Source organism: Camelus bactrianus, chromosome 8 (assembly GCF_048773025.1).
Source record: "Camelus bactrianus isolate YW-2024 breed Bactrian camel chromosome 8, ASM4877302v1, whole genome shotgun sequence".
Lineage (NCBI taxonomy): Eukaryota > Metazoa > Chordata > Mammalia > Artiodactyla > Camelidae > Camelus > Camelus bactrianus.
This window is the reverse complement of record NC_133546.1, coordinates 94,963,671-94,978,160: the sequence shown is the minus strand read 5'-3', so window position 1 is coordinate 94,978,160 and position 14,490 is coordinate 94,963,671. Positions and strand designations below refer to the sequence as shown.

Genomic DNA, 14,490 nt, shown 5'->3' with positions numbered 1-14,490 from the left:
AAACCCAAAACAAAAGCATAAATTGGACATCACCCATCCCATCAAAACTCACTAAAATGGTCACCATTCCATTAGGAGCCAAAGTCGTCCCAAAGTCTTCGAGGACCCGGCTTGTTCTGCCTCTCCGCCCACACTCTCCCCATCACTCTGGGGGCCTCTGGCTCCGGCTCTTCCTTCTTCCTCCGGATCTATTCTGCTTCAAGTTCATTACTCCTTGAGATCTGCCAGGATTGCCTTATTCCCTCCTGCCTGCCTCCCACCCCACCACCATCACCTGACTTTGCTCATATCACTCTTATTTTTCCCCAAGCTCTTGCTACCCCCATCATGTTGCCTGTTTTCTCTGCTAAAACTCTGAGACCCCAGTGATGGGGAGTCGTGTCTATTTTGTTGACTAATAAAGCCCAAGAGCCTTGGGAACGGGTATAGTTACTAGATTCCCATAAGTAGTAGGAGCTTATACAGATTTGCTGAATGAATGCAGAGGTCCTGGTCCAATTCGATGGAGCAATTCTGTGTCCTGCTCAAAGATTAACTCTCCTTTCCTCCTGAGAGAGGGTGACCACTACCTTGGTGATCAAAGGCAAGATCTATTTTCTTTATGCTGTTAACCTTAGGCGGGGAGACTGGGGGATCTTCATTTATATTTTAAAATTTGATTCACTCTGCAGTTTGTCTCCTGTCTATGTATCCTTTTGAGAAACCGTTTATGAGTGATCATTCTTCCATCAGATTGAACAGGATCCAGGGGGAAGTACCAAGCCTGTCCCATTGGCCATCCTGTGTGTCATGTCCTGTGACCCAGTGGATGCTCAGCACGTAAGTGAACCAACAGGAGTGAGTGAAGAGATGGGAACATCTCATTATTGTGGTGGCTGCACTCTGTCCAATGCCTTGAGATTTGGGGAAGGGTTTACAACTGCGGAGGCGAGATGTCAGGTCCTCTGTGCTTTTCCTGATTGCCCTGGCCTTACCCATTCCCCCAGCCCCTCTGGGCAGCCAAGCCCAGGAGCGGGGCCACCGGCGATTGTGCTGATCAATAATCCACCTCACCCAAAGTCCGGGGGTAAGAGCGGCCAGCACAACTGGTTGTAGACACTGAAGTCAGGTCCTTGGAGGAATTCCCCACTGAACAATGTTTTGGACCTTTTATTTTTCTCTATAGCCTCCAGCTGAAGAAACAGATTGCCTTAGGTACATGAAAGGTGAGGACACCTACTATCCCCATGGAGCCAAGGTGGTGCTGGGAGTCTGCTGTTTGTACAGCCGTTGGGCTCGTGTTGCTTTGGGCATCCCTGTGCCTGAATTCCTGCAGTACACTCGGTGGTAAGAACGGGGGTGCCTGGCAGGGAGGTAAGCGGGTCGGGGGACTACACAGCTGGGGAGACGTTAACCTGGGGTGAGCTGGAGCCGGCTGATGCATGGAATCTCGGTGCAGGGAACTCTCCAAACTCAGAGAGGTTCCCACTCCCGCAGGGTCCCTTTGATCAGGGTGCTAGGCTGTCAGCACTGCAGGGTCCCTGTGAGGGTCATGGTGCCTTCAGGCAGTGGGAATTGAGGGGTCCAGTGGCAATTAAATTAACTGTGCACCCAAAGCCAACCCCCGTCTCTTTCAGCCTGTTTCCTAATCTGCAAAACTGGAATGATGTTAACCATCCCGCAGGTGTGTTGATGGGCTGGGACACACTAGACAGCCAGGAGCTGGAATTCCTCTGTGCCCTGATTGTTATCCTTCCTTCACACTATTTACTCTCACAAGTTCAGTCTCTCTGTCTCTCTCTCATTCACTTGTAACTTTCTCTCCTGCTCTGGTTTCATTTGATTCCCACCCTCCTCCCAATCCCCAGATGAGTGAAATTAATTTCTGTGTGTCAGTTCCAAATTCCCGGGAAAGATTCTCTGTCCCCTCTGGATTGGTTGTCCAACCCATCAGTTGCAGTCAGAGCAGTGAGTCCCTCTGTGACCAGAGGAGGGGCTCTGCCCAGCCCCCCAGCCACCATTGTGGGAGCACATAGCTCTCCGAGGAGGAGGTACTGGCTGTGACTTGGTGTCACTAAGTGTGAATTTATCTCTCCTCTTGCCCCACCTTCATCCTCCTAAACAAAGATGAAAATTAAACACTCCCGAGATTTGTGTCATGGAACACTCAGGGTGGGGGCTAAGAGGGCTGGATTCCCTGCTGAGTGTAAGGGGCTACAGTGACTCCACAACGAGAGCCTGTAAAGGAAACAGCACCGGCCCCACCGGACCCTTAGGGTGCTGAGTCTGCGTGACATTGAGCCAGGCTTCTGACCACAGCTCAGGGGTCTGTTCCGACCGGTTAGTCTTTGAAACCAACCAGCTGTGGATTCCTCAATCCCTCCCTGAGGTTTTACCTGAACCACGAGCTTCTGTATCTCTGAAGACAGATGATGAGGACCCTTCACGTAAGGCATTTGCACAGCCCTGTGCGGGAATTTGTGCTGCACGGTCTGCCCGACGAGCTGACCAAAGTTCGTATTTCACTGATCTTAGAAATAGTCTGGTTTCCTGATGCACTGTTTCACTGAACAAGCAACAGAAGCCACCTCTGGCTGATAAAAGCAAAAAAGGGACTTAAAGAAAAGATACTGGGAGGGTGCATGGAGTGTCCCAGACCAGAGCCGACCCGGGGGCCGTAGGAGATGTTGGGGAGCCCCAGGCACCAGGCTGCGCAGGGTGCTACCGGGCCCCCTGCTCCCCCAGCAGGGACCCCACCTCCTCCTGACTCTCCACCTCACTGCAGGTTCATGTCCCGGCAGGGCCAGGTCACACTGAAGCCACCAGCACACACCTCAATGGGGGAGTTGGCCCCTTCTCAGCTGAGGGCGTGCCTGGTGTGGGGAGAGGCCCAGTTAGAGGAAGGCGGTTCCCCTACTGTTCCGAGTTAATGCACAAGTCAGTGCCCATCACTCAGGAGAGCCGGGCTGGTCCGACCTCATTGTGGTGACTAGGCCATCTGAGTTCACGTATTATTTTTAGGTTGGAAGGCCCAAGAGGGAGAAAAAGTGGAGGTTCTAGTACTTATTTTGTATTTCCCATGTACCAGGTGCGGTAAGCAAGCCACTTCAGACAAGGCCCATAATAACCACATTAATAGGCCACGGAGAAAGTCATGCAGTCAGGCCTCTGCAGCCCCGAAACCCGTGTCCTCATCAGTTCCGTAGTTACCAGTGGAAGTTGTAGGGATTTATGGGACTGTGTGCTCCTGTGGGGGCTGGGATGTGTGTGTTTAAATCCACATCTTCAGAAACTCGGCCAGAACCACAGCCACTGATTGTCTGCATGGAGGCAGAGGAGAGGAGGCTTCCAGCCTCTGGTCCAGCTCGTGTGGAGCTCAGAAGTTGCTCCTTCTGTCCTGAAAACAACACCAGAGCTGAGGGAGCTGCAAACCCACTGCTCTTCTTAGATCCACAAGAAAACTGAGGGGGAAAGCTGCTCCCAACACAGAGAGGCAGCCGGGCAGGCTTGGAGAGTCACAGCTCCCAGGGCAGAACCCGCTTTTGTAAGAACCCCGGGGGCAGGCAGATTTAACAGGTCCCTGAGGCCAGCTGGAGGCTCAGCGTGGGGAAGTCCGAGTGTGACAACTCCAGGGGGCCAGTCACAGGGGCCCCCTGCTCTTTTTCATGCATTTTACATCCAGGACCGTATCCTGTTCTCAGAGTGAAGATCATAGGAAAACTTCTCATGGTTCCTGCCAGGAAAGGAAAAAATAGCTCTATTGAAATACACCCAGAACATTCTCTTCCATTGTGGGGGGTTGTGTTTTGTTTTTTTTTTTTATGAGAATTTATTTTACCAGAGCCTAACCTACCTGGGGGAAGGGAAATACCTTCTGTGCCACCCAAATTGGGGTGGGGGAAAGAGACACACTTGTGGAGGTCACAGCTCAGGGCACAGGCTCAATGAGAACTAATCACAGGACTACAGAAGCCCTGCTCTGTCCCGCTCCCCCAACACCTTACCTCCATGTCAGTAGAGCCCCTGTGTAATAACAGGAATAAAATTAAAAGAAGTAAATGTCTCAGGAGTGTCTAGGGAAAACCCAAAGACAGCGGGGAGATGAAAACAAGGACACACGGGTGGCTTTAGCCTCTCGCACGAATAGCTGTAGCAAACTACACACAGCCCAGCCCCAGTAGATAAACAGAAAACCTCACAGAAGAAACTATTTATTTTGGTTCTCTTACCCAGTGCATTCCATGTTGCATCCTCGCCTAGAATTGAGTGGAAGCAAGTCCATCTCAGAAGGGACATACCTGAAGAGAAATGGCTTTCCAGACTCTGAAGGGCAGAGAAAGCACCAGCCTGGGTTAGAGAAAGGTGAGGGGTCGGGTAGGGTGTGGGCTGCATTCTTCCCCAAATAAGGAACCTTCCTGAGGCCAGCACAGTGGGAGGGAGGGCCATAGGGTGGAAGCAGCCGGACTTCTTCCCGAGAAGTGATAGGATGCCTCCAAGGGACCATTCAGGTGCCCAAACTGTGTCCTGATGGTGGAAGCCTGTCGGTCTGCCTCAGAGCCCAGGACTGAGGTGGGCGCACAGCAGGCCGGTCTTACTTGGCCGGATCAATTTCAATTCTCCGAAACCCTGTGTAAAACATGAAGCGTGGACGACCTGGTGAGCACAGCTCTGCCCTCAAGACCGGTTTCAACTCCTCTCTTCCCAGAGAACAGCATCTCTGAGCCCGTCCTGGGTGACCTCACAGAGATCACCCTAGTGGCCCAGGCTAGTGACCGGGAACATGTACCTTCCTGCAGCCAACCCCAGACGTCCACTGATGCATCATATACTGACAAAGATGTGAGTTCCTGTGCATTGGTCTAACAGCAGAGACTCTGCCACAGGCCCAAGAGGTGGTGTGTGGGACAAGCAGGGGTGCAGGAGTGTACGCAGTGCAAAGGTGTAAGTGGTGGCAGGGGTGCAGGGGCTGTGGAGGGTGCAGGCAGTTCAGGGGATGCGGGGGTGCAGGCAGTGCGGAAGTGCAGAGAGTGGCAGGGGTGCAGAGGTACAGGGAGTGTAGGGGTGCAGGAAGGTGCTCAGGCACGTGGCCAGGGTCAGAAGGCAAGTGCACATCCTCGCAGTCAGCCTGACCCCGGGAGATTGGTGCAATGGTCTGGGTTGGCGGAGGGGTCGGAGGGGGCGGCGACGGCGGTGGGTGGGAGGCTGCCCGGGCAAGCCGGTCGATGTCTTCTCTTCCCTGCAGCCTGGCCTGGGGGGGCGTTGGCCGCCGGAGATTCGCCAGATGTTGGACTCCAGTTAAGCTTGCTCCTGGGTGGTGGGGCGGTTAGGTCGGGGGCGGTGGCAGCGGCAAGGGGGCGGAGCAGGGCTGCCCCTGGCGAACTGATGGAATAGCTGCCTTCTCCCGGCTGCCGGGCCTGGGAGCGGCCTCTGCTGCCCCAGGTCGCCTCACACACCTGTCCCACTCAGCTTGCTTAGTGGGGAGTGGAGGCGGTGTGGTTAAGGTGCAGGGCCCATGGGGATAGGGGGGCTGCCGCACGGAAGCCGGTCAATTCGCTCCGCTCTCCCCCGCGGCGGAGCCAGGGGCGGCTTCTGCTGCCGTAGAGGCGGGACGCCGGTCTCCAGGTGAGCTTGGTCCTGGGAGGCGGCGGCGGCTGGGGGTTTGGGTCCGTTCCAGGGAGCTGCTCCATTTCTTCTCTCCCCCGCGGCCTGGCTTGGGGGCGACGTCTGCCGCCAGAGATTTGCCTGAGGTCCGACTCCAGGTGAGCTTGCTCCTGGGAGATGGGTGCGGTGCAGTCAGGGGGCTGGGAAGGTCGTGGCTGCGGGGATAGGGAGGCTGCCCCGGGGGAGCTTGAGGATTAGCTCCCATGTCTGTGCCGCGTGGCCTGCAGGCGGCCTCTGCTGCGCCAGGTCCCGGGATAACCCTTTCCCACTTTGCCTGTTGGGGGCGGGAGGCAGGGTAGTCAGGGTGCACGGGTGGCGGGGGTCGGGGGCCTGCAGCGGGGGAGCGGGCACATTTGCTCCCATCTTCCCCGCGGCTTGTCCTGGGGGCGGTGTCTCTTGCCCTGGGTTAAGAGACACGTGTATCCTAGTCAGCCTGGCCCCAGGAGGCGGGCGTGTTACGTTGGGGGTGGTGGCAGCAGCGGCAGGTTTTCCCATGGAGCAGGTCCATTTGCTCCCATTTCTCCCCATGGTTTGCCCTGGGGGCGGTCCCTGTTGTCCCTAGTTCGCCGGAAGTCCATTTCCAGGTCAGCCTGCTCCCTAGAGGCGGCCACCGTGAGGTCAGGGGGCAGGAGCGGTGGCTGCTGTGGGGGTAGGGGGCTGCCTGGGGAGCTGGTGGATTGGCTCCCGTCTCCCCGATGGCCTGGTGTGGGAGTGGCCTCTCCTGCCTCAGATCACCAGACACACCTGTCCCATTTAGCCTGCTGGGGGAGGGGCGCCCTGGGAAGTGCCTTTAAAGTGTGGGGGAGGCGACAGCAGGGGTAGAGGACCTGCAGCGCGGAGCCTGTCAATTTGCTCTCCTCTTCCCCACGGCCAAACCTGGGGGCGTACTCTGCTGCCCAAGAAGCCAGATGCCCGTCTTCAGGTCAGCTTGCTCCTGGGAGGCGGGCGCGATGCTGTCGAGGGGCAGAGGCAGCTGCGACGGCCGGCTGCCCCGCCTAATGGGGCCACTTCTTCTCCTCTCCCCTGACCTGGCCTGGGGACGGCCTCTCCCGCCCAAGATTAGCCTGAAACCCCACACCCGGTCAGGTTGCTCCTGGGAGGTGGGCGCGGTGACATCAGGGGTTGGAGAGGAGGGGGGTCTGCCCCTGGCGGGCTGGAGGATAAGCTCCCATCTCTCTGGAGGCCTGACGTGGGGGTGGCCTCTGCTGCCCCTCATTCCCGGGTCACCCTTCTCCAGGACATATTGCCCCGGGGGTGCTGTAGGCTGCGGGGGCGGCGGGTTGTTGGCGGGGGTATGGAGCTTGCCGCTTGGGAGCTGGTGGTTTAGATCCCATTTCCCCCGCAGCTTCGCCTGGGGGCAGCCTCTGTTGCCCCAGGTCGCAAAGCACTGTTTCCCTGACAGCTTAACCACCGGAAATGGGCAGGATGTGCTGAGGGGGCGGAGGCAGCCGCCAAGGCAGCGACGGAGGGGGCTGTCCCTGGCCAGCCGGTCAATTTGTTCCCATCTGAACATTTGCTGCCCCAGTTTCGCAGGACGCCCTTCTCCAGTTTATCCTTCTCCTGGGAGGTGGGCTCAGTGCATGCAGCCCAAGGTCTGGGCTCTCCCCTGGGGAGGGGCAGAACTCTCTTCTTCTTCTTTGACTTTATTCTTCAGCGAAGTGGTTACTGGCCCCAATTCTTAATTCTGAGAAAGTGTAGCCTGTGTTACGGAGGAGCTGCTGGACAGTGAGGTTTCTGGGTGGGTTTTCACATCAGCTGATGCCCCAGGCAGGCAGGAAATCTATTACTTAGAGCTTCTTAGTCTGGAGTTGGGGGATGGCCCCGCCATCCTCACCATGCTTTTTAAAAATGTGTTACTCCCCTCTTTTTCCTAGGTGACATTTTAGGTTATTGGGTCCCAGATTGCTGGCACACTCATCCCTGTTCTCAAACATCTTTTAAACTTGGGTGAAGTGATAAGTTGGGGAAGAAGATGATTTACTGAAAGGTAAGAATACTTAAATTTGCATTAAAGCTACATTCTGTCAATCTTTCTCAAATGATTTTTCTCTGATTCTAAATCCATGACCTAGTGAATGTTGTACTCCTGTGTAAATCATTGATCTTCACATCACACTTGTTGAGTGGTCAACGAGATTTTTTATTTAGATTATTCCTGAAAGGAAAAGCTCAGGCTTTTGAGAATTCCTTGTCTGATGTCACCCAGGCAGTCACAGTAGAAGACAGAGCTGATATAAAAATCCCTCAGCTGCCTGAACTGCAAAGCTTCTGGGATTACTGATCCCTGAAATGCAGGTGACTCTTGGTGATAATCTGGGGGATGGTTTACATGATCAGATTCTTCCAGTCCTGTAAATGGGTTCCATGGCCCCAGACCCGGGAGAGCTGGTCATAAGGGCCATATCGTGAGGGGTGGGATGGGAAGGCAAGGTCTAAGAGCTGGCATCACTGAGATTCCACACTCGCTAAACACAGACCCCAGAGCCTAATTGTTGTCAGGTTCTGTTCTGGATTTGAGAGTGTGTTCAGACATGATTCTTGCCCTTCAGGGGTCACTGCCTGGGTGGAAGTAACCTTTACATAAATCTGGGGAGGATGACAATTAAGTAGATGGGCTGTTATGATTCTCAGTGTGCCCAGGCTCGCTCTTCCAGGCACTCGTGGGACTAACGAGAGTCATGTTATTCACTCATACACTGATTTATTACCCTTGAATTGATCATTTGTCCCACAGTAAGTGAAACAAGCGATGAGGAACCTGAGTTTTGTCCCCTTTCCTAGCACTGATTGTATCTGTCAGTCAGGCGCCCTGAGTATGCATTGTGAAATGGTGGTATTTCTTGCCCAATGGGACTGCACTGTCAGTTCTGAGAATCAGGGGATACACGTGGGTAGGACAGCACACTGACACACATGGCACCCCCCCACCCCATGAGACAGCATTGTCGATGCTCAGGTGACCCGATGTAGACCGCGGTGCTAAACTTGAGCATGTTTAGTGATCTTGGTGGCTATGAAAATACAGACTGCCGGTCCCTACTTCTGGAGACACTGAGGGTGTGCACCCCAGAATTCTGCACTTTAAGAAGCACTTCAACTAATTCTGATGAAGATGATCTGAGTGTCCCACTGAGAAACACTGGTGTGCGATGCACCAGTATTGAGGATTCTCAGGGAGCGATGTCTTTTCAGGATGGTCCAAGGGCCCTCACGAGACTTTTGCCTTGGGTGTAATTGTATGTGTTCGAAAGTGATGTCTCTCACTTCCAGTGCTTGTCAGCATGCTCTGTGCAGGGATTTGCTCTCAGCAGGTATCAAAAACTATAAGTCTTCAGGTCACCGAGCTAGAGTGTGAGCGATCTTTTATTTTGGTTTTCTTTATTGCAATGCAGAGTCTCCCGAGAAGAGATTCAGACTGAACAGCTTTGTGTCGGACTTTGGAAGACCGCTGGTGCCCAAGGGGTTCTCTGGCAGCACAATGACGAATCTAGGTCCCTCTTTCACTGCTACGTCAATGAAGTGGACCGCTTGGACAAGGCCAAAGCTGGTATCCCAACCATAGCCCTTGACAGTGATGTTCGGCTCCAGGAAGCCATCAGATGCAGCAGGTGGCCAGAGGAGGAGCCGAACGGGCTCATGAAATGTGACACCCCCAGCTTCATCAACACGGACCAGAACTCTTCCTTTGGGGAAGATGATCTCCTGATTTTGGAACCACCTATTGTTCTAGAAAATAAGCCAGTTGCCCAGACCTCACACAAAGACTTGAATTGGAAATGTGCTTTGTCAAGTGTTTCTCTGAAGATGTGAAGTCTGTCTTTGTATGGCAGGAAGTCCCCTTTCACAAAATTGTATGTGTTTGTGTCTGAGAGAGAGAAATGGAGACAGACAGAAAGACGGAGACAGAAGAGAGCCCCCTCAGAAGAGAGCTAGTTAAGGTGAGTTTTTGTGCCTTAGTTTTTGTGCCATTTGGGGTTTTGGGGGGAACAAAGTATTTACACTGTCTCATTCTCCTCGTTGGAAACCTTGGCCCCGTCCTCAGTGTCAGCGGCCTTGAACGGGGTTGCCATGGTGCGTTTCATCTGGCGCTGCCAGTTCCACGCTCTGCCTTTAGCACGTTGCTTTGCCTCCCAGGGCTGCCACCCTTTAAACTGTAAGGTGAGGAGTCTGGAGTAGATGATCCATCCCAGCTCTGCTGTTTTGCAAATTTCTGATTTCGTATTCTGATGAGGCTGGGATACACCCAGAGCAGTATAAACCAGGCCCTACCTCCTGTCTCTTGCTGGGGCATCCCTCAGGTCTGTGCCTTCTACTCAAGCCTTTACTGAGCCCAGCTTTTGTCAGGAGCCCAGGTGCCTACCGGGATGGCAGGAGACCTGTCTCTCGTGGTCACGGTGGCAGACATTTCTATTGGTTGTGCTGAAACAGCTCTTCTGAGATCCTCCGGCCACCCTTGCTCCAACCTGAGGACAGACCTACCGTTCCTTTCCTAGGAGGAGGATCAATCCATGGTGCATTTTATGACAATCCTGTCCCCAGGAATGCACGGAAGGTTATCAGCTGAGTGAGGGGAAGTGCCTCTGTGTCTCTGTGTCCCTGTATCTCTGTCTGCTCACAGTGCCCTGCCACCGGCTACTGAACAAGAAAAGTGCTATTCACCATGCTGTGTCTTTTGCAGATGTGTAGGTGATGGTCTTGTGGCTCATGTGTGGGCTTTGTGCTGGGATGGTGAAGGGCTTATAAATACCTCATCAACATGTATTCGAGATGGCCTGGTGCCACACAGACTTGATTCATGAAGGCATCAAGCCTGCACACTGGTTTGGAAACAACTTGGTTTTGATCAGTCACACGGCATGCATGACTCACTGCTGATCTCTGGGTGGTTTTTTCATTTTAGATTTATTCACCCAGTGTCTTGCTTAAGCTGAAAAATACATTTATTTCACTAGAATATTCTCAGATTCTTTGTTTTCACACATCCAGTTGTTTAATTCCTTTAAAAATCATTTTGTGTTTAAAATGCCTCCTAATATCTATCATCTCTAGGCTCCCAGTGGCCTGAGCCATGCACCAGATTTGATGCAGGAACTGTTCCACCAAAAGAAATCCCTTTGCCATAATATCTTTTGAGGAAAATATTATTCTTTAAGGCTCTAACAGTAAATCGTAGAACAAAGCAAGGAGCATTTATTGTAGTTAATACATGTTCATGCAAAAAGAAATGATATTTTCATTAAACAATGTTGATTTTAATAACTTTTACTAATGTGAATATTATTACTCATAATTTAAGTAACCAAATAAAACCACAGTTATTTATTATGAAGTTTGAAAACTATTTACACTGTCTCTCAATTAGAGGTAGCTTTATTAGAAGACTGAAGGGTATTAAAAAGATGGAAAAATACCCATGATGACACCATCATTTTTATTAACTAAATATCAAGAACTGTGCAGGGTTAAGATTTAACCCTCTGCAAGCTGTCAAGTAAGCATGAGGTAGTTTGTGGATGCTGCCAGAAGACAGGAGACTCCCCCAGGTTCAGAGACAAAGAACTTCTTGCCAGCACAGCAGGCAGCTTGGGGTTCATGTTCATGTTGGTTCCTGAGTTTCTTTCCTTTTGCTGTTGTAACAAAGGACCACAGACTCAGTGGCTTAAAGCAATACACATTCATCATCTCACTGTTCTATTGTGCAGAAGTGCAAAATCATTGTCAGTGGGCTAAAACCAACGTGTGGCCAAGGCTACGTTCCACACCGAGGCTCTAGGGAGGGATTCGTCTTCCTACCTTTCCCAGCTTGCAGAGGTGTTCACACTCCTTGGCCCAGGGCCCTGTGTCACTGTGACCTCTGCTGCCACTTTACATCTCTGTCTCTGACTATATAGATATAAAGGAAGAGTCTTCTACATCTGGTATGGACCCTTTATCCTAAATGGACATTGTATCTCTATTTATGTGCAGATTAAAACCCCTTCCCTCCAGGGTGTGGTGGCATCAGCTCACAAGATTACCACTCTGGGCTTTAAGTGTCCTCTATGTATTGTCACCTGGGAACTTCTCTTTCCATAGTTAGCTCTGTGTTACATTTGTTGTTGTATTTTACCCGGCATTACTGAAAGTTTTACTTAAAAGGGATCCTAATTAGCTCTGTTTACCTGTTTCCTGAGCTGAAAGCTTCAGTTCTAGAGTATCTGTTTGATTTCTCTTAAAAATACATTCCAGTATATTTCTCTGGTGAAAGTCTTTACCCTGTTGTCTATTCTCCCATAATTTCCTTATTTTCTTGAATATATTAAAAGTATTTTATAGCCTTTATTGGTAACTCTGATGCCTACATCACCTGGGGGTTTGCATCCTTTGTCTAATGTTTCTTATTCTCATATTATCCGTTATATAGTCTTGACATGTTGCATGTCTTGAAATTCTTTATTACATGGCAGACATTGCAAATGAAAAATCCATATGTTATTTTCCGTGAGAGGTTTTCTACCTTCCTGTTAGGCAAACAGGGTGAGGGGCTGATCATGTCGCTCCAATCAGGCGCTGAGGTGGATCAGGACTGAAGTGCCTTTTTTCTTAAAACAGCTTTGAGGTATACTTGGCAAAGTAATTTTCACACGTATAAAGTGTACAGCTAATACGTTTTGACATAAGTATATCCCCAAGAAACCATGACCACATTCAAGAGAGTGAACATACCCATCACCCACAAAGCTTCTCTCCTGCCATTTGTTGTCCCTCCCTCCCTCCCCATCTCTTCCCCTGGAAACCATTGATCTGCTTTCCATCACAACATATTGGTCTGCATTTTCAAGATCCTTGTATGAATGGATTAATGCAGTATCTACTCTATGTTGTCTGACTTCTTTCATTCAGTGTAATTATTTTGAGAGTCATCTGTGTTGCTGTATTAATAGCTTATTTTTCTTATAGCAGAGTATTGTTTAGTGCTGAGTTTTTACTGAAGAGTTTGTTGTGAGCAGTGTTTGGATAGACCATCATTTGTTTCTCCATTTACTTTTTGATGGATGCATGGGTTATTTACAACTTGAGCTATTATAAATAAAATTGCAGTGAATATTTGGTTACAAGTCTTTATATGGACATATGCTTTTCTTTTCTAAAGCACCAGATGAGGAATATCTGGGTTATATGGTAGATAGGTATTTACCTTTTTTAAAGAAACTGTTAAAGACTTTTCCAAAATGATTGTACTATTGTAAATTCCTTGTGGTGTGTATCAGCTCTGGTTGCTCTACTTCCTTACCAGCACTTTGTAAGGTCGGTCTTTCTAATCGTATTCATTCTTGTATGTATGTGTACTAGTATCTCACTTTGGTTTTTAAAAGCATTTCTCTGATGACTAATGGCATCTTTAATCAGCATCTTTTCATATGCTTATTATCCATCTGGATATCTTTACTGAAGTGTGTTTTCTGGCCTCATTCATTCATTCAGGTGTTTGCATTATTATTGAGTTTTGAGACCTCTTTATTCTGGATCAGATACAAAGAGAGACCTTTATCAGATATATGATCTGCAAATAGCTTCTGTCTATGGCTTGTCTTTTCATTTGCTTAGCAGTGTTTAGAACAGCTTTGAAGAGTCTTCATTTTGATAAAGTTCACTCTATCAGTTTCTTTTTAAAATACATTATACTTTTGGTGTCATAGCAAAGAAATTTTTGCCAAACCCAAGGTCATAAAGTTTAGCCTATGCTTTTTCTCCTAGCTGTTTTATAGTTTTAGATTTCCTATTAAGATCTATGATCCATTGTGACTTAATTTTTGTATATTTTGTGAGATGTGGATCAAAGTTCATTTTTTTTTTTTTTGCATTTCACTATCTAATTCTTCCAGCACTACTTGTTGAAAAGATCCTTCCTCCACTGCATCCTTTTTGAGAATCAATTGTCTATATAAGTGTTGGTTTAGTTCTGAACATTCTATTCTGCTCCATTATTCTATTTTCCTGTTTTACACCAACACCATACTTTCTGATTACTGTAGTTAAAAAAAAAAAAAAAAAGGCTGAAAATCAGATAGTGCAAGTCTTCCAACTTTGTTTTTCTTGTTCAAAATTGTTTTGGATATTTGGGATCCTTTGAATTTTTATATGAATTTTAGAATCAGTTTTAAAATTCCTTACATCCTGTTCTGCCAAATTTCCACCCATGTCTTTGGCCATCTCCAAAGCCACATTTTCTGAAGAAGTCTCTCTAGATCCCAGGTGAAAGGAATTTCTGTTTCATCTGTGCTCCAATCACATTTGATAATATTTGATTACATTTATTCATATTTGGCTGGATGTACTTTGTGATCTTTCCTGCCATAGAGTAAATCTCTCAAGATTTGGAATCTTGACTTGGTTCCATCTGTCTGCTGAGAAAACTAGTTCTATGCTTTGCAGGAGTGAGACCTGCAGTAAGAGGTATCTGCAGCACACATCTAGCTCACTGCTTGCATATCGTCAAGGAATCCTGCAGATTTAGAATTGTTTATTGTTTTCTCCAAGATGGCTCAGCCTTTTTTATTTCTATTGCTACTGCTGCAGTTTCAAAGGAAAATGGGCTAATTATTTTCCAAATAACAAAACATACTGTAATTGAGCTGTGACGCAAATTATGTGCTGCTCTTTCTTAACAACCTGCTTAGTGTTCACAGGTACCTTCACTCATGGAACTTTTGGGAGAATGTCATATCCTCAGAGATAGCAATGCTGTCTTTGGCAACCTGAGCGGTAGTATCTGAACTCACTCCTGCTGTTTTTCCAGTGCCCCCTCTAGCCCTCCTCCAGCCCTCCATGGGGGGCCTGCAGTTCTTCCCTCGAAAATCCTGTTGCTTC

At 49.4% G+C, this 14,490-nt stretch overlaps 1 protein-coding gene across 50 annotated transcripts in view; it reads left to right on the top strand.

Annotated features, from left to right (window-relative positions):
* LOC141578437 (uncharacterized) overlaps window positions 1-14,490 on the top strand; it is a 511,397-nt gene that overhangs the window by 4,437 nt on the left and 492,470 nt on the right. For 41 of the 50 annotated variants that reach the window (XM_074368867.1, XM_074368840.1, XM_074368860.1 and 38 more), the window contains 5 exons: window positions 733-819; window positions 1,166-1,326; window positions 4,685-4,818; window positions 7,515-7,627; window positions 9,033-9,578. Coding sequence is in view for 6 of the 50 variants with exons in the window: in XM_074368873.1 (XP_074224974.1) it covers window positions 733-819; window positions 1,166-1,326; window positions 1,617-1,663; window positions 4,213-4,341; window positions 4,685-4,818; window positions 5,222-5,273; window positions 5,560-5,738; window positions 7,043-7,232; window positions 7,515-7,591 (1,056 nt within the window). In the remaining 44 variants the exon portion in view is untranslated. The other 9 variants (XM_074368873.1, XM_074368874.1, XM_074368872.1 and 6 more) reach the window with 5 other exon arrangements.